This window comes from Sabethes cyaneus, chromosome 1 (genome assembly GCF_943734655.1).
Source record: "Sabethes cyaneus chromosome 1, idSabCyanKW18_F2, whole genome shotgun sequence".
Taxonomy (NCBI): Eukaryota; Metazoa; Arthropoda; class Insecta; order Diptera; family Culicidae; genus Sabethes; species Sabethes cyaneus.
Window position 1 is genome coordinate 10983797 of NC_071353.1, and position 25452 is coordinate 11009248.

Genomic DNA, 25452 nt, shown 5'->3' on the forward strand with positions numbered 1-25452 from the left:
TGTAATAAAAGTGTTGCCACAGGATATTGTTGAAGAATTTAGATACTTTTGAAATTTACTAAACATATTGCACAAAATTGTATAAATTGCTAGACAGTTTTAACCTGTGCTTTAAACTGAAATATGTCAGTTTAAATAGGGATAAAATCTCGGTTACTTTATGAAAGCTTTGACAATAGTTCGATTTAAACTGAGTACTAATCGTCCTGAGCCAGGTTAATTTATGAATTTGCTAAAAGATTGAACCCATATCAAATTGTTTCTAGTGTATGGAAATAAGAGTGTTTAAACTCATTTGCATGAAGAGCTGTGCTTCATGTGAGGAGCGCATGGGAAAAAAACCATTGAAGACAACACATTTCATTAACATATTTTGGCCTTTTGAGTTTTTTGATCAATTTATGCAGCCCGGTTTGATTCTTTAATAACTGTGGCATTCTGGCATTTCTCCTATAGGAGTTATTATTAGGGTAATTACTAGGAATTGATTGTATCGTCCAGCAGGTAGTACCTAATCGTACGATTATTAATTATTATTATAACATATTTTGAGAAACGGAATTTCGGAATAGTATTTTCTGAATTCAAATGATTCTTAACTTTTAATTTGACTCACATTCTTCTAACAAACTAGTAAGCAATAACTAACATCTATAGTCTGGCTTTGCACGACCGTGACCCGCCCAGCAATTCCGGAATTTGTATGGCCTGAATGCGAAAATTCGTCTCGTTCGTATTCAACGAGCCGGTCATGATTTTTTGAAACCGACATGTGAGTACCCACAGTTCTTCGACACCCTTCCGGTTGCGGATAACCTTCAATCCACTCGGGAACTGAAGGGTCTCCAAATTCTGAGATACTATCCGAAAGTTATGCGGATTGTAGTTCGTGGTCGAATCCCAGCAAGCAATCGCCATTTGACTCAGCAGGCCAAAATAAAGATTTCCGTTACTGTCCATCGCTTCCGGCGCGCTTTGTGTGGTTCGCCGTCCAATGACTCGGAAAGCTCGTGGCGTCGCACCAACGTCTTCCTCCCACATGGTGTCATTGTGAAGCACCGACGTCCGAACGGCACTCTCCGATATAGATGCCAATGCGTGGAAAAACAATAACCGATCGTTGATTAGAGCTGAGTTGAATGAATTTGAACTGCCATATGCTGAGTTAAAAGTAAAATCCGTGGAAGGTGTCTTGGGACTCAGCGCCATGCTGAGCATTCCATCCATAAGATCAAAGCTTTCATTTGCGATCGTGAACGTTCCGTAATCCGGGTTGGGGTTCATAAGTCTGTTGGTTACACGCCACGATTTACCACGCGACATGTCGTAAACGATCAATCCAGATCCGGTTACATCAGCTACGTAAATCATGGTTTTCGAACAGGATCCCAATGGAGGTGGATCGCTCACGTCAACCAGCTGTTAGTAACAAGAAAATAGAAATGTTTTTATTAAATAGATTTAGCTTACATAACGGATACCTACGATGCTAACTAGTAACGACAGATCACAGACGAGTTGCGCGGCCGGAATTTCGTATCGGTGAATAATCTGATCAGTGCGGAGATCGAAAGCAACTATTTTCGGTAAACAGATGCGACGGTCTCCTATCTTTCCAGTGTCTACAAGCCACAACCGATTACAATCGTCAATCTGCAAGCGAAAGCCTTTTAATTGTTTATTCTTGTTTTTTTTTGTGTGTGTTTAGCCTACCATAGTTCTGAACACCGAGATTATGCCGTTACACCTGCTGGCCTCTGGATTCGATTGAATAGCCGCATTAGGATATGGTTCCAATAACGGTCCCCCAGCTCCCTGTTGGTTGGAGATAGTTGTAAGTGTCGCCGGTATTCCTTCGATAAAACGCGGCACCGTCACGAAAACACGTGACCGCATAGGATCTGCAGAGAAAGCAAAAGAATTTTATCAATAATCACCATCCAGTCTTCTTCAATAGAGAATTAAACTTACTACTGTTATAATCTACATCCATGTCCAGTGGGATGCAATTTTCCGGAATAAATCGACGTGAAGCCAGCGCATTCTCCCTCTCCGCTGGTGAAGAGAACACAAAATCTAGCGAATTCCATTGCGATACCCGTTTGAGTTCTTTGCCGAAAGTGTACTGCTGCTGCCCTTGCACGCTGCCGATGCCTATGGACAGCGCTAAACAGGCAGCCAGCAAACACGACCTTATGATCATCTTTTGCGTGTTAGGCTGCAAAGAAAAACAAGCAGATTAAATTACTGTTAATTTTTTACAAATGATACCTGCTATCCGGAACCTTCCGTTAGGTTGGATAAAAAGGAAAACGCAAATTTTTCAACCAATCGGTGCTACTTTGTAGCGGTTTTATCGGCAAACGAACATGCTGCATTACAAATATACCCGTGTATGCTGGTCAGTATGTTCGAATTAGCTTTTCAACTATGTAAGTATATATTGTTTCGACTATCCGTAAACACTACTTCACATTCGTTTAGCAGCTTTTCTGCTTCTAATTTTTATGAATATTAAATTTTGTTAGCGGTTCTACAGCCATTCATTATTGCTTCCTTTCTAATTCTACTACTACAATCCCAATGATGGTTAAGCATCTTAAACTAATAACAATCACAATCACAAAATTACAATTATACTAACAATTTTCATAATTATCATTTGTAGAAAAAAAAAATACAGAAAAGTTACGGCGGATTGTTCGCGTTCAAAATTAAAATTTAAATTAACGGGTCAAAGCACTGTTTCGTCCATAGTTGATGCGTTGAAATGATATTCTCAGCCTGGCGTTATTTCTCGGTGCCCTCGCCCTGGGACGTACGTGCAGATCAATCGCTCACAGGATAGCTGGACGATTGATTCTTCCCTGCAAAATACGACCCCAAGCACGTGTCTCCAAGTGAATTGATCGGCAACGGCTTTCGTAAATCGGCAAGCGGAACGTGTTACGCCATGGTAGACGTTGGAGAGCAAAGCGTAAGAAACGTTATTGAACCCAGGGCTTCGACCGATCCTTTTTTTCTACCGCAGTCACACCAACGCGCATTCAAGTTCACACCGTCCGTTTAGAGGTGGAATACGAACGCTATGCATAACACAACTGGTAGTTTGCTCAGTCAAACGCCGATGGCACGCAGCAGAACTACCGCGTTCTAGAGCTTTTTGACATTTTCGTTTCGATCAAGTTGCCTTTACCGTTTGGAGCAGCGAATGACTGCAAAACAGTCAAATGACTGGCAATCACCACGCTAACGAAAAGCAACCGCACAATCGTATGATTCAATACTACAAAAAAAAACAACCACTACATGTGTATGGAAGAAGTCGGTCGGACTCCGACCAACACAAACAAATATTTTGCTTGCGTCGGACCGACGTCCGGGTGACAAACTATTACTTTGAGCAGCCGATTTGGAGACAAAAAGAGCAACGAAAAAATACGTCACCGTATGCTTCCAGTCAGTTTGCAGTTTATATTCTCAAAGCGCAAAGCAAAACGGGAGATCGACTGTTTGCTTTTGCTGAGATGCGGCATGAATTGTAAGACGGCAGCAGCGCAAGCGGCAGATTGACTGGACTGGAAAAAACAGTCAAATGATCGTTCAAAAAGCGGAGTTTGAATGCGGAAAGTTCGCATTCACGGCAGTCACATTCAACTTGCGATCCCTTTTCAAGCCCTGATTGAACCAACTCAATCCTTTTTATCCCGTTTTTTGTACCATATGGGTATCAGAGTATGCGAGAGTCGAATGAACGAGTGATCAATATAATGCGTTGAGCCAATGTACGTCAATGATGCGGAAGACGGATTCCAAAGTTCTGGATGCCTTGGAAAACGAAATATGCCGTTTAAACGGCATTAGAAAGAAAAGTTGAAATAATCTTTATTTTGTGTAATTCATCCTAATTTTTTAGCTATATAAATATATATATATATATTGGATATAAGTTCACTCTTTCATTGATTTCAGAATAGTAGGAGTTTTGTTGCCATGAATGCATGCAAGGTTTGTGCGGAGCCTGTTCAAGGCAACGAAAAATACGTCCTCTGCAGTGGCACTTGCAACAAGCTGCATCATGTGAACTGTTCCGGGCTCAACGCAACAAACTTCAAAGCATGGTCGTCGAATGTTGGATTGCTCTGGTTCTGTGATGCTTGTAGAATCAACTTCAACCCTACAATTATGGATCGGGAATCACAAATTCTGAAAGCATTGCGTGATCTCTTGATAAGAGTGGACTCGATGGACCTTCGGCTTGGCCAGTATGCCGAAAGTTTAAAAACTATGAGTAGTTTGTTGACCCTTCAGCAACGTAGAGAATCTATGGGTGCTACACGGTCGCAACCTGTTCTCGATACGTCATTGAATATTGGGGCAGGCTTTCGTCAAAGCATAGATCGTTTGAATCTCGATAGCTCAATCCACTCCAACTACGGAAATGCTTTCGCTGAGCATGATGCACCTCCAATCTCGGACACTGTTAGTGTTCCTACCTATAGAAGCACAACAACCAATTCTGATGCTGCACGATCAGGCACTGTGATGGTCTCCACTATTTCAGACGCTATCACTACCACTACTGCCACCTACGCCAACGTCGTTCTATCTACCACTGCTCCCAGCGTCGCACCTGCCACAACCATTACCACCACCGCCACTGCTGCTGCTACAACTGTTACAACTGCTGCTACGACAAAACCTTCCAATGCACTGCCCTTTCCATCCACTTCTACTAGAAACATAACGTCTCTTGGTACGGAAACGAATAATGGAGAACGAGTAAATCCTCTACGAGTTGTCAATCGAACCGAACGTCGCCAGCAGGTTTCTGAGGATCTGAAATCATTCTACGTCACCCCTTTTCACGTCGAACAATCGGAGAATGATGTCATCGGGTACCTACGGGAAGCTATCAACATCGAGAATTCTACGGTGAAATGTATAAAGCTTGTACCAAAAGGCAAGCAACTCAACGAGCTGTCATTCGTATCCTTCAAAGTGTCAGTGTCGGCTGATCTGGAAGCTTCCGTAGGAGATTGTTTTTACTGGCCGGAAGGGGTAGTAGTCCGTCCTTTTCAACCAAAAAACGACAGCTCTGCGGTCATCATTCGCCCCCAGATGTAACATTACCAACTTATCAGCAAACTCTGCATTACAACCAAGCAGCAGCACGTCAAGGCGCCGTCACCAGCTCTCAGGTTCATGAAAACAACTCTAGTTTAAGCAATGGCCTTACACTCTACTATCAGAATTTAGGCGGTATCAACATGAGTATTACAGATTATGCGCTTGCTGTTTCCGATGCCTCATATGATATGTTAATTTTCACTGAAACTTGGCTCAACAGCAACACGCTTTCCAAACAGATTTTTGGTGAACAATATACAGTTTTTCGCCAAGATCGTACTGCTGATAATAGCAATAAAAAATCTGGCGGCGGTGTGCTCTTGGCCGTTCGCTCGCAATACAAATCTCGGTCACTCTCGCCCCCTGGTTGCTCAGGCGTTGAGCAACAATGGATCACAATAGGAATGAATATATATTCACTATACATCTGCGCACTATACATCCCGCCAAATCGCGTGAATGATTCTACCCTCATTGATCAGCACCTCAGTTCGCTCTCATGGATAACTTCGCGGATGGGAACCAAAGACAAAATCATATTATTGGGCGACTTCAATTTTAGTGGCATTAGCTGGACGTTTGCTGATGACCATCATGCTCTATATCCTGATCCCTCTCATTCATCAATAAACTCCTGCGCAACTCAGCTCTTGGACGGGTATAGCACAGCTGGACTGGTTCAGACAAATGGTGTTTTCAATGAAAATGGACGTATATTGGATCTGTGTTTCGTTAGTACAGAATTCGGCAGTGACAGGATTTCGGTTTACCGCGCACCCAGCACTCTTGTCAAGATAACTCGTCACCATCCAGCGCTTCACGTATTTCTCTGCAATGGTACTCCTTGCTCATTCGATGAACCTAACGAACCTCTTTCGTATGATTTTCGCAAGACCGATTTTATAAAAATGAACCAATTTTTGTTAGACGTGAACTGGTGCTCAATACTAGAGAATACGGATACTAACTTAGCGGTCCAAAATTTCACAAACGTTCTTCTATATGCTATCGATCAGTTTACTCCAAAGAGACTTTTCTGCAAACCCTCACATCCCCCATGGTCTACCTGCACTTTAAAAAGTTATAAATCTGCTAAACGGATGGCTCTAAGGAGTTTCTCGAAACATGGTACTTATCAATTCAAATGTCGTTATATTTCCCTCAACACTCGTTATAAACGACTGAACAAGAAACTGTTCCACTCGTATCAAAACCGTATGCAACAATGTCTACGTAGTAACCCCAAAAAGTTCTGGCATTATGTTAACGAGCAAAGAAATGAATCAGGTTTACCCACTACCATGATGCTCGGTGATTCGGAAGCGTCCACTGCTTCGGACATATGCGAATTATTTCGTACTCAGTTTAGTGCAGTTTTCTCTCATGAGACACTTAGCAGTCAGCAAGTTTCGCGTGCCATCTCAAACGTTCCAGACAAGGCAGCAATTGGATCCTACCCTGCCATCTCAACCCAGATTATCCTGAATGCTTGCTCTACCTTGAAGAGCTCATCGAACCCTGGCCCCGACGGCATTCCATCAATAATTTTAAAAAAATGTTGCTCTACTTTATGCAGCCCGTTGGCAAAAATTTTCAATACGTCCATGCTTTCGGGTGTTTTCCCTACCATCTGGAAGTCGTCGTACGTATTTCCGATTCACAAAAAAGGTTCAAAGCAGAACGTAGCCAATTACCGAGGAATTGCTTCGCTTTGTGCAGGTGGGAAGCTTTTCGAGCTTATAGTTCTCGAGTTCCTATCGTTTAATTTTTCCGGCTACATCGATAATACTCAACACGGTTTTATGCCCAAGCGATCAACCTGTACCAATTTGGTGTCTTACACATCCTTTATAGCCCACTCGTTGCAAAAACATCTTCAAGTTGACGCAGTCTACACCGATTTTTCAGCAGCTTTTGATAAAATAAATCATCAGATTGCAGTCGCCAAACTTCAGCAACTGGGAGTAAGCGGTAATATGCTTTGTTGGTTTAAGTCTTACCTCACTGAACGTTTCATGTCTGTCAAAGTAGGTAGCATCATCTCTTCGCCATTCCCCGTCACGTCTGGTGTGCCCCAAGGCAGTCATCTAGGCCCGTATATATTCCTCCTCTACTTGAACGATATCAATTTTGCTTTGAAATGCATGAAATCATCGTATGCCGATGATTTTAAACTCTTTGCCGTTATCAGAAATAACACAGACACTGATTTTCTGCAAGCGCAGCTGGATAATTTCGCCGACTGGTGCACAACGAATAGAATGGTACTGAATGCCTCTAAGTGTTCGTGCATTTCTTTTACACGCAAGAAATCAATTGTGTGCTATGATTACAAAGTCTCTGGAACATCCTTGAAAAGGGAAACATGTGTAAAAGACTTGGGAATTCTGCTCGATTCAAAATTATCTTTTAAAGAACATGTGGCCTATATTTCTACCAAAGCCTCGAAAACTCTAGGCTTTTTATTTAGATTTACTAAGAGCTTTAACAATATCCAATGTTTAAAAACACTATATTGTTCTTTAGTGCGGTCAATAGTAGAATACGCTGCAGTTGTATGGGCACCGTACTACCATAACAGCATCCAACGGATTGAGTCTATCCAACGAAAATTTGTTCGATACGCCTTACGCCTTCTCCCTTGGAATGACCCTTCAAATCTTCCTAGTTATGAACACCGCTGTAATCTGATCGGGCTTGACTCTTTAGCTATACGACGAGATATTGCTAGGGCTTTGTTCATCTCTGATATTCTAAACTCTCAAATTGACAGCCCAGATATACTCCAACAACTAAACATCAATACCCGTCGGCGATCCCTCCGATCTCACCCCTTTCTCAATCTTCCTGCTTCACGCACCAATTATGGCCAAAACGAGCCTCTCTCGAGTATGTCTCGCGTTTTCAACCGTTGTTTTGATGTGTTTGATTTCCATTTGTCCCGTTCTGTCCTTAAAAATAATTTTCTGCATGCTTTGAAGTAAATCACGTGCAAAATGTATAGTGTTAGTCATCAACTCATAGATAATAAGGAACTTTGTGTTATAATTTAAGTCCTCATTATGTAACTGCTTATAATTGTATCATTTGGTGTAAACTGTTGGTGCAAAAATGAAGGTTTTGTGCCTACGGAAGAAGGAGCGTCGAACAAAGTTCCACTTCCGCGGGCTTTTCCCTTCTTGAAAAGAAAGAAATAAAGAAAATGACGTTCATGAAATAAAATTTGAGGCCTAAAAACTGACAACCGTCCATCCGTCATCATTTGTCGTTAGATTTTTTACCAGGACAGAACGTACCACGAGCTTAATGTCTTGAATGAAAGTTACGTATTTCAATGATATCAATAAGTTCTTAGAACGTGTCAAACCAATCAGATGAGGTTTTAGGTATCAAAAGGGTAATAAGGTTTTGCATCCCGACGTCACGAATGAATGCGGTTCATCCGTTTGACATTCATTCGTGGTTTGTTTGCTATCTGTTAGGCGAATTTTGGAAACGCGATATTCATAAATTTGAGTTAAACGTCTCAAAAGTGGCTTGTCCAGCAATGTTCTCCTCCAAACTACTTGGAATGTCAGTTTTTGTGCTTTTTTGACCTGCCGCAGACGCCTTTAACAATATTCACTTTAATCATTTCAACCCGCATTCTAAGTCGATGAAAACAAACCACTAATAGACGTCAAAAAAGCGAGGTTATGTTCGCCTTCTCGGTTTCTCAAGTCACTCGCTTTGCAGAATAGACTATATCTCACAAACCACTTGACGCAGATCTTTTCTATCTACGGCAAAGTTTAGTGAAATATGCAGTTCTGCAGCTTTACCGAAGACATGCACCTACTATCTAATTCCTACAATAAAATATTCTTTTTTTTTTCAAGTGTAATATCTCCTTGATATCTCGTCGTTGGCGTCAGCAGTATAGAACCGGGTGGCTCAAGCGTTCAATTTCGCATTCGTCTCAGAAGTCGCAAAACACTTTAGACCTGGTCGAGCCATCTTGCACGTTGAGCCACCCTGTTCCTGATGCCGGTGGAATTGTTGGAGAACTGTTTTCGTCGCGCTGTCGTTCGGCATCCTTACGACGTGCCCGGCCCACCATAGCCTACCGACTTGCGCCAGATGTACGATGGGAAACTCTCCAAGGGGTACCTGCAGCTCGTAATTCATACACCTCCGCCTCTCTCTACTCTCAGTTTGTACTCCAACAAATATCGTTCGCAATACCTTCCGCTTGAACACAGCAAAAACGCGTATGTCCTCCGTGAGTAGCGTTATGGCTTCACGGCGGTTCCCGGCTTGGTGGCGTATGCTTCTTGATCGTAGCGTTTTGCGATGTTCAAAGTACGTCCGATTTCCTGCTTGAATGGATCTCCTCACTAGTGTTGTTGTCCGCGTTTGCCAGCGATTTCAAATACACAAACTCGTCAATCACTTCCAGTTCGCCGCCGTCAACGGTTACCGTCTGTGGAAGGCACGCGTTTATTTTCTTTGAGCCCCTTCCTTTCCTGTATTTGGTCTTCGACGCTCCACCCTCGCAAAGTTCCTGTCTTTGATATTAAAGTCATCTGCAAAGTGTAGAAGTTGGCTACCCTTGGTGAAAATGGTACCTCTCGTTTCGACGTGCGCTAATCTGATTACTGCCTCCAGAACCCTGTTGAACAGCAGGTAGGATAAGCCGTCACCTTGTCTCAACCAAGGTACTCGAGAGTATCCCCGAGATGCGCACAAAACATATCACCCTTGTTCGGACAATCATTCCATTCGAACATGTACAGTCCCAAGTAACAATTTGGGTTTTATTACACTCTTATGATGGCATTTAAGACCACAATTGGTGATGAAATCCGCCATAAGTGTACAATAAAACTCACATTGTTGCTTGGGGTCTTTCTTGGGAAGTCCATCGTCAAGCGACGCAAATTGGTTTCCCAGAAACAGATATGCTGGAATTGTCTCAGGTTTGGCCACCGGACAAAAAATCACTCGCTTCTGCACGATTCTGCTCCAACAAAGGTAACTGCAACTCCAGCAATCCAAACAAGTCCAGCTGTGCAGTCTACCGAATCTAATCCCGTTATCTTAGCCTCAATGGTCCAACAAGCGCTTCCTTGCACCTCGCAAACGGTGGTGCCCTCTGGTTCTCGGCATGTCAGCATGGCAATCCACACTTCCTGAACCATGACACTGCTGAAAACGGTTGTCCTCAATATCACCGACGAATACGGTATAATCCACAAAACCTGAGCTCTCTTCGATTCGGCATCGGTATCGAATTTCAGCCGTTGGCTAAGATTCGATACAGTCGTCGGTCTACCGTGCATGTATCTGTCGCTGGCTCCGGATCATCCACACAGAAGCTAAGTACACGATTACGGCAACCATCGAATCGGGAGATCGAACGATCTCGATGAAATTGCAGTTTTTGGTATTGAAGTAGCCATCCTCGGAGCTGCCTAATACGCCGAAGGCCGAATAACATCCCGGCTTGGACATTGCCGAATATTATACTTGCAGATCCCCAATTCAACATTCCTGGAAATATCGACCTAGTCATCGGCAGCTAAATGTACTGAGAACTTCACACGGGATGGAAAATTTCTCCGGGAGAAGGTCTTCCGTGGATAGTCGAAACACCATTTGGTTGGGTGGTTACTGGCTCCGCACTTCGCACCTGCATTTTTGGTCTTTTTTGATCACCCTGCAATTTTCTTATCATATTTAAATTGACTCTTTTCGGTGAACAATTAAATTAACTTATTATCCTTCACGTTTCCACTTACTTTATTCAGCCATCCTCAAAACTAATATATTAGCGGAGAAAGTACATTAAATAAAATTCAAATATAAATATTCACTCACATTAATGACAAACAACTCATAATTATTCAAATTCAAACTTGAACATTTGCCGCCGTTATCGTTTTACTGTTTCCTTGTCTGTAGTGATCTGATTTAATGTACCAGACCATTGTACGCCTTGGAGAAACTCGCTGCGTCTCGCTGTAGATTGACCGCTCTTTGCTCTTTTTATGTGGTTATCTCTCCACGGCAGATCATCGACTAGAAGCTGCCTCACAGAAATTCTGGGAAATCCCATCCGTTCCAGTCCGGTCTATCGAAGAACGTCGACTCGAAAGAGATTAGACAACTAAGGACTCGTGTCATTATCAGTTTATGGAGAAGTATCTGCGGCTCGGACACATGAAAAAGTTTCAAGACCCTGCAGATGATCGTGTTCTAGCAATGCTGATTCCTCACCATGTCGTATTCAAGGAATCCACACGACGGAAGCACGACGACGAATGTAAGGGTAGTCTGCAACGCTTCATGCAAGACTCCGTCGGGCTACTCGTTGAAGGACTTTGCCATTCTAGATGTTCATCGCGCTCGTTTGTGATTAGATTCCTTCCCTCGTCCCTACACATGTCAGGTTTTTGCGTAGCCCGCCTTGTAAAACTTGCGCGTGTCCTCAACTAGTAATATTATCAGATATTAATATATTTTAGTCCTATTAAAGCCCTATAAATGTATAACTTTATAGGGCTTTAAGTCATATTATGGGTGGAAACGGATAATATATTAGGGTTGAAAAAATTATTTCCATAGGGAAAAGTAATATATTTTCAACAGTGTCTTGCCCCTTGGCCCCAACCGTCTTCGAGGTTTGAAGCACCTAACCACTCGGAAGAAGGCAGTGCCTCATCGCCTCATTCGCACGTACTTCTCGGCATATTGTGGGTTATCTAGGTTACCTGATGTTCAGCCGAGAAGGACGGCTTTGACGTGTCTGCTATTCGGTTAACAGTTTTGAACGCATACATACTGCTACTAGGTGATGATCAGAATCTTCCAAATCTTCTCTTGTTTGCGATAGATTTTCCGTAGAGCAACAATGCCAAGTTTACGGGGTTCAAGCTGTTCGAGCAGAACCCAGCCGCCACCAACGAAATTTCGCCTTACTAGGGCCACGCTACCGAGTCTCGTGATGAGGCTGCCATCTTAGGTGCCGAGACAACACAGTTCCTCCTTCCCTATCGGTATACGACATTAGTTCTCACTGGGAATGGCTACCCAATTTTCGCTAAGGCTGCTCGCATTCCGGCTCTTATGACGAGAAGGTAGCGATAGCAGTTGCTGGATAAGAAGCTAAGGACCACTATTGAGTCTATGTTGCGGAAAATGCCATAAACTCCTTAATATCTAATCTCAGAATGGTCCCACTGAGCGCCGTAGAGACGCGTGAATTCGCGGTTCGTTTCTCATTTCTATGCACTATTCTCTTACACGCCGCCAAAGACTGCTTCAAACCCGTCCCTGTCGATTTTCCCAGCATTTCCCAAGCAGGACTTGTCACTCTCCCTCGGTCCTGTCCACTAGCATCTGCATCGTCTTAGACGTGATTTTATCTTCAGCCCAATCGTTTCTGCTTCGCTTTTTAGTCTGGTGACAGTGGTCTATCACCGTCTCAAGTCTCCTGCCGATAGAATCAACGTCCTCAGCAAAGCAGATTAAATTTTCAGGGCTCTTGTCGGTTTACACTATCATATGTGGCTTTGAAGTCTATGAATAGGGTATGCGTTGAGATTCGGAATTCATGGCACATTTGTTCCGTTATCCAACGAATCTATGGGCAAATTGCCTGGGAAAGCCTTTTATGTCCGGCAGAATAGTTATCGCTCGGTAATTCACCGAGATTACCCCATCCTTCCACTTCTCCGGAAGTAGTTTCGTATCATAAATCTTAACAAACCTTTGATGCAATTGCCCAGTTTATCCAAGCCCAGTTTGATGGCTTTTACTTATGCAGGTAACTTTCAAAAATTTAATTGTTACCTACACAATATTATAAAAATTTAGTGTTAAATTAGCAGCATTTTAAATCAAAGAAGTTTTGCAGATTTAACAAGTTCAACATTTTTCAGACAAACATACGCTGTAATTATTTCAATTGTTGTGATTCATTCACAAGCAAAAGGTTATCGTCCGGCAGCGAAAAAAAAATTGTTGCGAAAATTTTCCCCGCTGCAAATTATTAGCTGATATGGCTCGTTAGAATCGCACGATGGCATGTTGAACGAATGATTGAGCACTTTGAGCTGCTGCTTGCAAACAGTGATTAGCATGCATCTGAATTGAAGACTTGCTTGCCCGGCCGCATAATGAAACTCGAATGCGTGTGTGGTCAGCCAAACAAACTTGCTGTTTGACTAATGTTTGTCTCATTTGCATCCAACGATGTCACACTTTTAACCCAACCCAACCCAACCGGGCGTCGAAAAGCGTTGGTTGATTCATCACTCGATATAGCAGAGACGAAGCGATGGGGGTGGTTTCAGTTTGGTGAAAGGTCAGTAATTAGACAATTTTGTCTATAAAATGAATTACGAAGTTGTGAAAAGCTCAATTACTATTTATAAACAAAAAATGTAACAGAGCGAGACGAGTATCTGCTAATCATAGGAAAAAATGTAAAGAATGCTTCAACACAAATTAACGCGGAACTCCCGGCAACTAAATGGCCCCGGACGGTGCAGTAACGATGCGAATTTTCCATTATATTTATTGTGCGAGTGTTGTTTTATAATTGAATAATTTTCCCATTACAGGACAGAACTAGTCCTATGGGGAAGTTTGAAAAGAGAAAGAGAATTAATTCACCTAAACATGTTAGCATCAAAAGATATCACCAAAATGCTACACTTTCAGTTGAAGGTGAAAGAAAAAACCTGTTATTAGTAGCCCTACATGGCTCACAAAGTTGCAAAAACCAGCCGAGTTTTACATTTGAATGCTCAAGTGCAGTAGACTAGAAATTCAAGTTTACCAGGTACTATTCCGCAGTCTGAACCATAACGTAACAATGATTTATCATTGACCTAAAATTGCAAGAACGGCTGGGCTGAGCAATAAACCGATCGATGGGCGTAATCGCAACGAATAATTGATCAATCAAATACAATATTAATCCCGACCTAAGAAGCAGCAGAAATTTAACGCCAGACTATGTGATTGCAGTAGGTAACAATCACTAATAGACCGACCTTCTAAATTCACAATGGCAGGCGTAATGAAACGACACCACCCCTGGGGAGAACTCTGCACTCGCAGAGGAATACCGTTCGGAATTCGCTTACTTACAGAATCCATAAGTCAGCGCACAATCTACCCTTCACCGGACGGTTGGCATTTTGTGTTTTACCGCCTTAGCTAATACCGACTGCGACTATGCCCGGAACCAGACCGTTGCACTGCGTTCAGCTCGCAGTGGGTATGCATATCAGTCGGCCAGAAACTAGCTCTGGAGGCTGGTTTGTACACACGCCGCCGGTTGGCAGTACTCACACTTAAGCAAAATGAATTACAAAGGAATAGCATGGTGGTTTTAAAAATACATTCTTCAGCTGCTCCACCCAAATTGTGAGAAAAACACGTGCTAAAAACTTCCGATCTAATTATTTTGTGCAAAAAATTCGACCTAATTTTGTAGGTGTGTGCGAGCAGAATGACTCCTCTGTTTTGATTTAAACATTTGCTCTTCAGTTATCAAAATGACGTCCAAGCAAGAAAACCAAACCGCTTCCTGGGCAGGATATGGCAACCGGAAGGAAAAAAGGGGCGAGACATTTTTAAGCACATGAAACTGTCGAAGTTTGCTAACAAATGTCTGATTTGGCAAGCTATCTGTGCCTGCGGCTTGAGAAGCAACATTTTTACTGCTTCAGGAATGATCAATGTTGGAAAAACGTTTGCTGCATTTCCGAAAGCTCATTGTCTCATGTTAACTTGGCCAGATTTCGTATCTTGTCATTGTGAAACAAAGGCCTTGAAGAGATATGTTGGATATCATCGAGCTATCGTCAACCAAACAAAAGTTTGTTCCAATACCTTAAATTCCAAAAAAAAAGGTGCAAAAATTTTGAAAATCGTTTTTTTCAGGAGCAGTATTTTATGACGATCGTTGTTCATCCATTTCCCAAGGTCGGATTATTACAAAACTGGTATCAAAATAAGCGGAAAAGTCTGTAGCTAACGCTGTACCTATTAGGTGTTAAACTCCTCCACAAGGCCGTACCTTGAAATACTTCAATTTTTACAATTGAGTAGTTAAGTTAGGGGGTGCGATGCCGTGCGGTTCCGGCTGCCTGATCTGAACCCTCACACGGTCCGTTTATATTTTGCAGTTACGCCTCTTTGACCGGTTGGTGAAAATTGTATACTTAGGCAAAAAATTGAGTCGCGGGACCTAAGCCTACCGTGAGAGTCGGCAAAGTCAAGGTGTAACTCTGTGCCAATGACTGAACGGCTGGAAGGGTGAAAACATGCCAGTCGTCAACGGAGTGCTTTGGGCATTTTGCCCCGACTGTGCCACACGGGGTTCTGGTACAGTGGACCGTTGTTGCCCCTTGCGTCACCTTACCTAATTTTTTGGGAGAGGTGACAATTTGCTGTTCTGAGAGTCACCTGGGTGACTGTACCAAATGGGGCCTGTAAGGTAAGGTGAGGGTGACTGTGAGAATAGGGCGCGTGAAAGAAGTGAGGTGAGGTGACTGTGAGAATAGGGCCCCAGATCTGTACTGGAGATTCAGGAGCCATATTTTCGCAATGGGTACCTTCATTCGACGAACATTGGAAACCATAACTTTACTGTTTCCAGCAAAACTGACAAATCCTCGTTTGATGCCCAGAGCATGCATATTGTCAATAAATGCATGCTTTATCTCTGAGTTGACTTCTTGAGATATTTGTGCAGTTACAGCAGACCTTGTTCTGGATAATGTTCTTAGGTGCTACTGTTCTGCATATTTACCACATGACGAACCGTCTCCTAGCGACGATTTCAGAAATGTGGTGAGATACTACTGCGAATCTAATGGGCTTCTGCTCAGGCAGTGATGTCAATGCCCATCACCTCATTTGGGGCAGCTCGGATATCAATCTGAGTAGTACCAAGCTGAGGAACGCTCAATATTGGCAATTGTTCAACTTCAACCTGGCAGAGAGGAAGTGTTAGATATAACACTCTGCTACTGCTCTAACAGGACTAGCCATGAGTTGGTCCAAAAGGGCGAAAAGTGGATTTTTTTCCTAGTGTTTTTACCTTTATTTTATAATTTATGATCTTCAAATCTTTTGCTCATTTGTATATTTCCGTTAACATAAAAGTGTCAAAAGTTAGTCATCGCTTACTATAATAAAAATAAAAAAAATACTTTTTTGTGTTAGGAAATACAGACATAGTTTCTTCAATAAAGTTATATATAATGTTAAAACAAGCAACTTTGCTGAAGAAATAAAATTTCTATCTTTATCGAGTGCTGAACTATAGGAGCATGTTCTTTGAAACTTCTTTAAAAATTAGTTTTTCATACTTAGCTTTTGTTAGTTGCATTTTACAAGAATACATTGTTCTAGGCAACTACCGAAGCAAATAAAACACGTTTTTGCAGAAGATGGCAAATCTCTTGGACCTTTACTTGCTAAGTTATCGCATATTCAAGATTTAAATTTTCATAGTTTTACGCGCCTATGGGGTAAAATGGATTTATGAAATCAGTGCTTCACCTTGAAGCTTAGGTCGAGTACTACAACTTGTTACTTGTATAGGTGCCGCTTGTAACCACCCAAATGAGAGTGCGGCATGCATACATTTTATGTGTTTCGCGTTCGCTATAGGCTCGATACACGTCTACTTTTTTGTGTAGATAGATAGACACATGGTTTCTTCGACAAAGTTGTAGAAGATTTAAGGGCAAACAACTTTGCTAAGGAAATGACATTTCTATCTCTATCGAGCGCAGAGCTATGGAGCATTTTCTTAGGAAATACTTAGCGTATGTTGGTTGCATTTTACAAGGATATATGGTTTTAGGCAATTATTGAAGGACTCAGAACACATGTTTTTGCAGAAGGTTGCAAATCTCTAGGAGCTTTCCTTACAAAGTTATCGCTTATTTAAGCTTTATTTTTTTTCAACGTCACGAGCCAAAAGCGATAAGTTTGTAAGGAAAGGTCCTAGAGATTTGCAACCTTTCGCAAAATTATGTGCCTTGGGTTTTGAATATGATTCATATGAACAAAAGTGCTGAAGACCATAAATAATAAAATGAAAGCAAAAGACACTAGGAAAAAAGTTCCAACACTAATAGTTCTTACAAAACGGATAGTTTACGTTTTAAACCGACCGGTTTCGGGAAATATGTTTCCCATCAACGGGCTGATGTCCAACATTCGGGAAGCATATTTCCCGAAACCGGTCGGTTTAAAAGGTAAACTATCCGTTTTGTAAGAACTATTAGTGTTGTGTCCCGTTCACTATTGAGTTATCGGTTCTTACGTTGGCATAAAAAAGTTCCACTTTTCGCCCTTTTAGTGCAATGGCATGTTTTAAACGAAACACCAATATCTTATCCTTTCTTGATATATTTTGATCATTTGGGCGTCGCCTTGAACGTTGCAACATTTCGAAATCCGAGATTTTCCGATTGGGAACTCGTTGAAGAGGAACTCATGACGAAATTTCAAGGATTCGAACCATCAACGCGAAGATTATCAGGTTAGTAACATACGAAATTGAACGCCAAATATTGTTCGTACGACAATGAATGTCTTGGAATGCCTCTTTTATAGTCATTTTTCAGGCTGTTTGGAACCTGAAGTTCGCAGCGATCCAGAAATAGTTTTACTTTGACTTAGACTCCAGGGTTTTCGCACGGAGACTTGTCACAATGAAGCGATTGAACGGGCCATGAACAGATTCTTTTGAACTAAAAGTCCGATCAGTATGAATTTCAATAGCGAGCTATGGGACAACTAAACCTTTCATTTGACACCAAGAACATCAAAATCGGTCCAGCCAACTCTGACAAAAGTGAGTGAGTCGCAAAAAAGCGTTACATATTCACACCCACACACACCCACACACACACCCACACACACACACACACACACACACACACACACACACACACACACACACACACACACACACACACACACACACACACACATACACACACATACACACACACACACACACACACACACACACACACACACACACACACACACACACACACACACACACACACACACACACACACACACACACACACACATACACACACAAACACACACACACACACACACACACACACACACACACACACACACAGACACACACACACACACACACACACACACACACACACACACACACACACACACACAGTCGGCCTCCATGCCGAATATCCAAAGTAACGTGGGCGACGGCGGCTTAAGGCTGAGGAGGAAGCGATCGTTACGTACGATACATTGAGATCGCAGTTCGCTAAATCCCTAAAGGTGAGCAAGGCACCGGGACCAGACGGAATCCCGAATTTGACTATTAAAGCGACTATTATGGAGACTCCCGAATTATTCGGAGCAGTAATGAGTAGATGCCTGGAAGATGGCCACTTCCCGGACAGATGAAAGCGACAGAACCTGGTTCTATTGCCGAAGACGGGAAAACCTCCGGGTGCCCCCTCGTCATATAGGCCGATCTGTCTGCTCGATACTGCCGGTGCCAAGGTGCTGGAGAGGGTTATCCTTAACAGACTCGTACAGTACACGGAGGGTACAAACGGTCTGTCAGGGAACCAATTCGACTTCCGTAAAGGCAAATCTACGGTGGATGCCATCTTGTCTGTCACTAAGACAGCCGAGGTGGCAATCCAGCGTAAGAGGACGGGTATGCGCTATTGCGCAATTGTCACGCTCGACGTGAGAAATGCGTTTAATAGTGCTAGTTGGAACTCCATAGCTAACTCGCTTCGCAACGTCCAAGTGCCGGTGTCGCTGTGCAGGATTCTGGAAAATCATTGCCATAATCGGGTGCTTTGCTACAACACGGAGGAGGATCAGAAGTGCGTTCCAACCACCTCAGGGGTTCCGCAAGGTTCCATACTGAGCCCGGTGTTGTGGTACGTCATGTATGACGAGGTGTTGAACCCAACGCCCCATTAGGGGGGGTCGGGATACCAAACCCCACTGCCTGAGTTGTCTTCTCAGGTGTCTGATAGTACCGTATCTTCTAAGGTGCTGAGTAGATTTCCCTACTCGTTAAAAAATACACAGAAAACGCTCAGTTTTCGAAACTGAGTCGAATGGTACCTGACATTTGGCCCGCAGGATCTTTTTTCCATTTCCGGTTTTCCGAGTGATTCCTATACCTTACTATATATTTGTATAGTAGAAAGGCAAAACAAACCGTGTAAAAAAGACTTGAGTGTACTTCAAACAAATTCTGAAAAGGTTGTTTTTGAGTATTGCTATTGGGTACATCTCAACTCAATGGCGTGAAATAACTATTAGGTTTGTTCCTAATGGTGCACGCGCGATATATGAGCAAGCAAAAAGTTTTAGATCAATCAGCGGAGCGGAGAATCTGGACATTAGGTAAATCCGAGGAGACACGCATTCCGGGAGTAGAACTTGCAGACTAATCATCTGTTTGTGCACTTTAAGGCGGCGTACGATTCAGTATAACGAAATAAGCTGAGGCAGATAATGCCAGAACATGGTTTCCCGACGAAACTAATTACGCTGATTCGTACGACGCTGGATGGGTCAAAATCACGTGTAAGAATAGCGGGTGAGACCTCAGCCACTTTCGTGACGCTGCACAATAGGCAAAAACGAGCTCGTAATCCCAAAAATTAGAAGCCGCTGGTTGGGAATCTTACATGATACCTATTCCTATGTAAAAAAAATGCAAGAAATCGATTGGTGATGGTTTCATGCTGCGCAGACTTCGGGAAGTGGTCGATTTTGATCTATTTTCCCCAAAAATCATGATAAAAGCTAATTAAATAATGTAGAAACTTTTTTGCCACCCGTGATATGAACTCAAATAGCTTCCAAATATTGTCAAAACATCAGAAGAAGGAAGAAATTCCATCCATTCCATACTGTGTGAAATGCAAGAATAGTCCATTATGCCCAATTCACCCTAATATGCATAGATAACCTATACACTTCAATTTTTTTACCGAGCACCGTAATTTATTGACGAAATTAGAACTGCTGAACGTTCGGTGGTCAGTTCGGTAATTAAATGGCTTGACGAACACTCGGCAATGAAAATATTTTTATGAAATAAAAATACGGACTGTTCAGTATAAATTAACAAATCTCAAAAATTATTGCTGAAAGCCGTAATTATAGTGCTGATACTTCGGTAATGTGTACTGAATTGTCGTCATAAATTAAAAAAAAATATTTTTATTAAAATCATGTCTTAAAAATAAATACAATTAATTATATAGGGTCTATGATGCACAGATTTGGTTCTAACTTGGCCTCGAGGTATGGCTCTGCCAGCCGCCGCATGTTCGAATCTGGACTAAAAGAGGTTGTTCCGAGTCAACCTAGCTGTAGCACCAGCCCCGCAATCGTCCTGTAGTTCTGCAGCTACCTGCGAAGTCTGCACCGGATCACTAAGTAGCATTTGCTGCTTTGTTTTTGATGACAAAATTTTGAATGAGAAAGGAAATGAAGATTTACAATTTCAATCAATATTAACTGAATGAGAGATATGGAGGGATATATATTTAAAACACAAATTACATAATAAATTGGCATACCTTATATAAAGAAGGTTAAATAACGTAGCGAAGCTCTGCTATGCGCCACTTAACTCTTAAGAAGAACTATAATTGTTCATATTTTGAACAATTTCCACACACTTTAAACATGCAATAAAGTATTTTCTTGATTGCGCTTCATTTTGACAGCTAACAAATGCTTGATGACAACTTCCGCAACATTTTCTGATCTCAGCATAGCTTTTGCGGGCTATCCCGTAATATATACTGATAGTTCGTTAAACAATTGCTGAATTATTGACAGTTACGAAATGGAATCGCTTTGCGAAAAAATACAGCAAAAAATATTAACGAACTCGCCACCGGTGGATGAAAATCTGTATTAAGAAATGTCAAGTAGTGACGATACTCAGCATTCCTTGAAAAATTACCGGATTGCTCAGCATTTTTCCAAATATGCTGATCAAATCCGCAAAATAAATTACCGAAGATCTGAATAAAAACTAAGTGTGTATATCTTGCAACTAGTTAAAGATACGCAGTTACTATTTTCAGCAAAGATGCTCATTTTAGTGTGTTCTACAATTTTTTTGAAGAAAAAAATTTGTTTGGACGTGTTAAAAAAACTAAAGTTTGTATCACCCTGATAGATGAATATAAGACCACCCTAATAGTTTAAAAAGATGCGCTGTATTCTATTGATAAACTTCTCTTAAGAAACCATCGTTGAAAAATTACGATTTTTTTCCGCAATAGCAAATGAACGTTTATTTTTAGATCTAGGAGAGAATTAGGCAAAACGGACCGATTGTGAATTCATAACGGAACTAAATCAATGACATTCAACTCTCCTGATGTCCTTCGAATGAATTGGTGCTAATTGACAGGGGAATAACTGCCTTTGAAACAGTTTTAATCGCTATGTATTTAAGGGTGAATTGGGCAAAAATGGACTATTCTTGCATTTCACACAGCAAGGAATAGATGAGATTTGTTTCTTCTGGTGTATTGACAGCGTTTGGAAGCTATTTGAGTTCATCAAGTTCATCAACTTTTATCATGATTTTTGGGAAAAATGGGGCAAAATGAACCACTTCCCGAAGTCTGCGCAGGATGAAACGGTCACCAATCGATTTCCCTGGATTTTTTTTGCATAGAAATAGGTATCTGGTAAGATTCCAAACCAGCGGCTTCTAATTTTTGGGACTACGAGCTCGTTTTTGCGCATTGTGCGCTGGATGGACTGAAGCAAGGGGATGCACTCTCTAACCTGCTATTCAATATTGTGTTGGAAGGTGCAATACCAAGAGCAAACGTGGAAAGGAACGGGACTATCATCACGAAATCGCACATGCTCCTTGGTTTTACGGATGACGTCGATATCATCGAAAAAAAAATCGTAGAGCAGTGGAAAAGCCTTTTAGGACATTAATACCGCCCAAAATGAAGTACATGTTTGCTGGAAGGGAACGTGGCAGTCCAAATGGTGTTGGTACCGAGGTGGAGCTGGAAGGGGAACGATATGAAGTAGTGGAGGAATTCATATGCTTTGACAACGCTGTCAGCCGAACTGAAACAAAAACGACGCATTGCAGCCGTGCGTAAAAAGGTAAAACAAATGAAACATCAATGTTGACCGCTGAAAACATTTTAGAATCATTGGTATTTTGGATCATACAATCCACTACACAAAGCTCAACAATTTGCCGGACGATGAACTTGAACAATGCTGTTAAATATGTAGTACCGGCCAAAGCAAGTATATATAAAAACAAATTTTGCAATCGGAATGGCTTCATATATGTTCTTAACGTTATAGAAGAGATCGTAGATAAACATAAAGCCGGGATGGTGTCTTTTGAACGCAAAAATCTATGGCAAAACCGTTGAAGTAGTATACACTCTGGTATTGACTATGGTTGAAGGAACATCAACTGCGTCTGCTCAAATATTTGTGTGGGGCAACACCTAAACACAAATAAAAAAATTATTCAAACACCTTGTCACGAATTCAAACTTATTTCAAATCGACTTCCCCAATTTGTATGCTAATATACTAAATATAATGGCAAAATTGAAAATGCTATAATGTAACAAGTGAAAAACAAAAGAAATGATTAATGTGAGATTGGACATATTAATTCGCGTGGAAAAACATTGGCTAAGCTAACAATTAGACACTCTTTACACCTACAAAGTTTCATTTGACGCCGAAAGGCAAATCACACAGGAAGGGTTGGCGCGGAATCCAGCTGTAATCGTCCATGTCAAACCCTTGAAGGTTGAGTTTTTAAATATTCAATTTGACTTTTCCGAACGGAATGGTCGGATATGCGAAAACTTGTAAGTCATTAGCGGCACCACTGACTAAACTGACTGCTGCCAGAAGCAGCGATACAGAAAAAGCGAATTAATTTGTTTGCAAGGCCAAACTCGACGCATCGGTCGTTCAATGTTGGCACGCCTTGCTTGGTGTGTCACAGTGCTCGTAGCCAAAGCCATCTAGCCAAACGCATCAACATCAGTGTCAAGTTCGTGTCAGACGCTAAATTTTTCAACATTAAGACTCCATTTTTGTATCGGAGTTTTAAAACGGTAGTAATTTATGTTATATCCGGTCACTAACTGCCGAGAGAAACTGTCGAAAGTTGTCCAAAAACCACGGAAGAGCTGCGGTCGATTCGTTCTGCATTGATGATTTTTTCATGGGAATTTTAGAATGATGAAAACGTGACCCAATATAATGGTCGACGATCCATCATCTCTGTAATTACTGGCTTTAGAACTGCATGAGTGCACTGATGAGAAACTGATAAGAATCTAAAGTAAACTTCGATGTTCAAAAGTGTTGGGCTCTAGAATTGCTTTTCAATTGGACCGGTTGCTGGTGATGATTCAAAACAAAACAAAGCTGTAAAAAAAATAATTGGTACTTAAATAAACCTATGAAGCAAAGGTTAAATTCTTTACATGATCAACTACTAGTCACAATTATCACAGAATAAATGATCATCGTATTCACACACCCTAACACCTTAGTGTACCTCCCAATTATTTCCAGATCCGAAATATTCCAACAGCAGCAGGTGGTTTTATGTTGAAAGCGGCATTTCCTACTCGACCAGAATTTGATAAAACACAACCTGAATGACAAGCGAAAAATCCATTCGAGATGCTCTCAAGCACCACCAAGCGAAACTTGAACCAAAACTAATTAAATCGAGATTCGGAAAGAATGTGAGAAAACCGGATTTGGTTTTATCTGAATACGCGGCGCTTGCGTCTTTGCAGATTGAACGAAAAAGGAAATTTTTTCTCAATAGGACAATACAGATTGACTGTATAGAAGGGAACAATTTTCCGATAAACGCTTTGCGGGTTTAATAAATAATATCTGATTGAGCTGAAGCTTTCACGGATAACAAATAAATATTTGTAATAATTTTGTTCAGTTCGAAATGACCATTTTTGTTTCCAAATAACTTATATTATTTATCTTGTTTAAATTAAGAAAGGAACACATAAACATCGTCACATGAAATATTCAGGAACAAACTGATCTTCTTTCTTCACAAGCCATAAATATGGAACAACACAACCGAATCAGCTAACTGCAATCCATGTGATAACAAGCTATAAAATGCTCCTGATTTACTCCTAGCAAAAAACACGTAATTTTTTTGCAAACAGATTAATTTTTTTCTTACGACACGATGAAACCAGCCGCTAATTGTTTCGCGTTCCTCCTTGATCACGTACGCAATTCATGAACTAACAGATCGTCTAACCGAACCACACTTACACACTGCATTTACTTAGCCCCGTTTTTAATTCGACGATTTTTTGAAAAATTACTCGCACCCGACCTATTGGCCAACAATCGTCAGTCAGTCCAAGCCGAACGGTCAAGTCAATGCACTTTGCCAAACCCGTCCCACGCACGCCCGCCACACAGAACTACACCACACATATCCGCTGTGTTTTTCCTTCGTATGCCGCACCACCTCCACCCCAAAAAATAGTGCTTTTCAAGATCACATAAAACTACCAGCAATCAACCCGCGTAGCACGGTGGAAACTTGACTTTCAATTAGTACCGTCAGCACTGACACAGAGAGCAGCGATAATTCGGCGGCCAAAGCCGTCTTTCGCAAGCTCGACACCGATCGGTATGGAAAACTGCTGCCAAAGCTTTTTCACTAGTTAATTCATACCTTATAGAACTCTCCAAAATTTTAATTAACAAACAGTAACTATAACCGATGACCGTTTTCGAATGTGGTAAACTTGCAGAAAAACCCAGTCACAACAACAACCGATCGGTATGCCGCCAATGTGCCGACTAATTTGACAACCTGCTACAATGCTGCGCTTTATTGATCCGCTCTTTAGCGGACGATCGTCGGTCGATCGTCGATCGCGACGAGCACGTGCGAATCGAGCCCGAAGCAACGTTCGTAACGGAAATGCAGAACTTTAGCGCGAATCTACCATTGCACGAACCCGAAGACAGTAGGCAGTACGTAAAAAGTACCGGTCTTTTTTGAGAGAGATAATGATAAATTGACTAACTAATGGGATGTAAACAATGTGATAATCAGTGAGTTTTAATACCAACACGTGAAGCATTGCATTACATGCGATCGAACAGTGCAGGTAAAGCAACCGGGAAGCAAACGTCAGTTAGAAAATCGATTTGTTGATTTTTAAAACGAAAGTTGACTAGGTACTGAGCTGA

General features: G+C 41.6%; 1 protein-coding gene across 1 annotated transcript; it reads right to left on the reverse strand.

Annotated features, from left to right (window-relative positions):
• Positions 1-621: 621 nt before the first annotated feature.
• Positions 622-25008, reverse strand: LOC128732892 (major royal jelly protein 1-like). The gene is made up of 5 exons (XM_053826324.1): positions 24929-25008; positions 1972-2218; positions 1714-1901; positions 1486-1653; positions 622-1419 (listed from the first exon to the last, which is right to left on the reverse strand). The coding sequence occupies exons 2-5, from the start codon at positions 2201-2203 to the stop codon at positions 652-654; spliced, it is 1356 nt and encodes a 451-aa protein (XP_053682299.1). The 5' UTR covers positions 2204-2218; positions 24929-25008; the 3' UTR covers positions 622-651.
• Between the last annotated feature and the right edge of the window lie 444 nt (positions 25009-25452).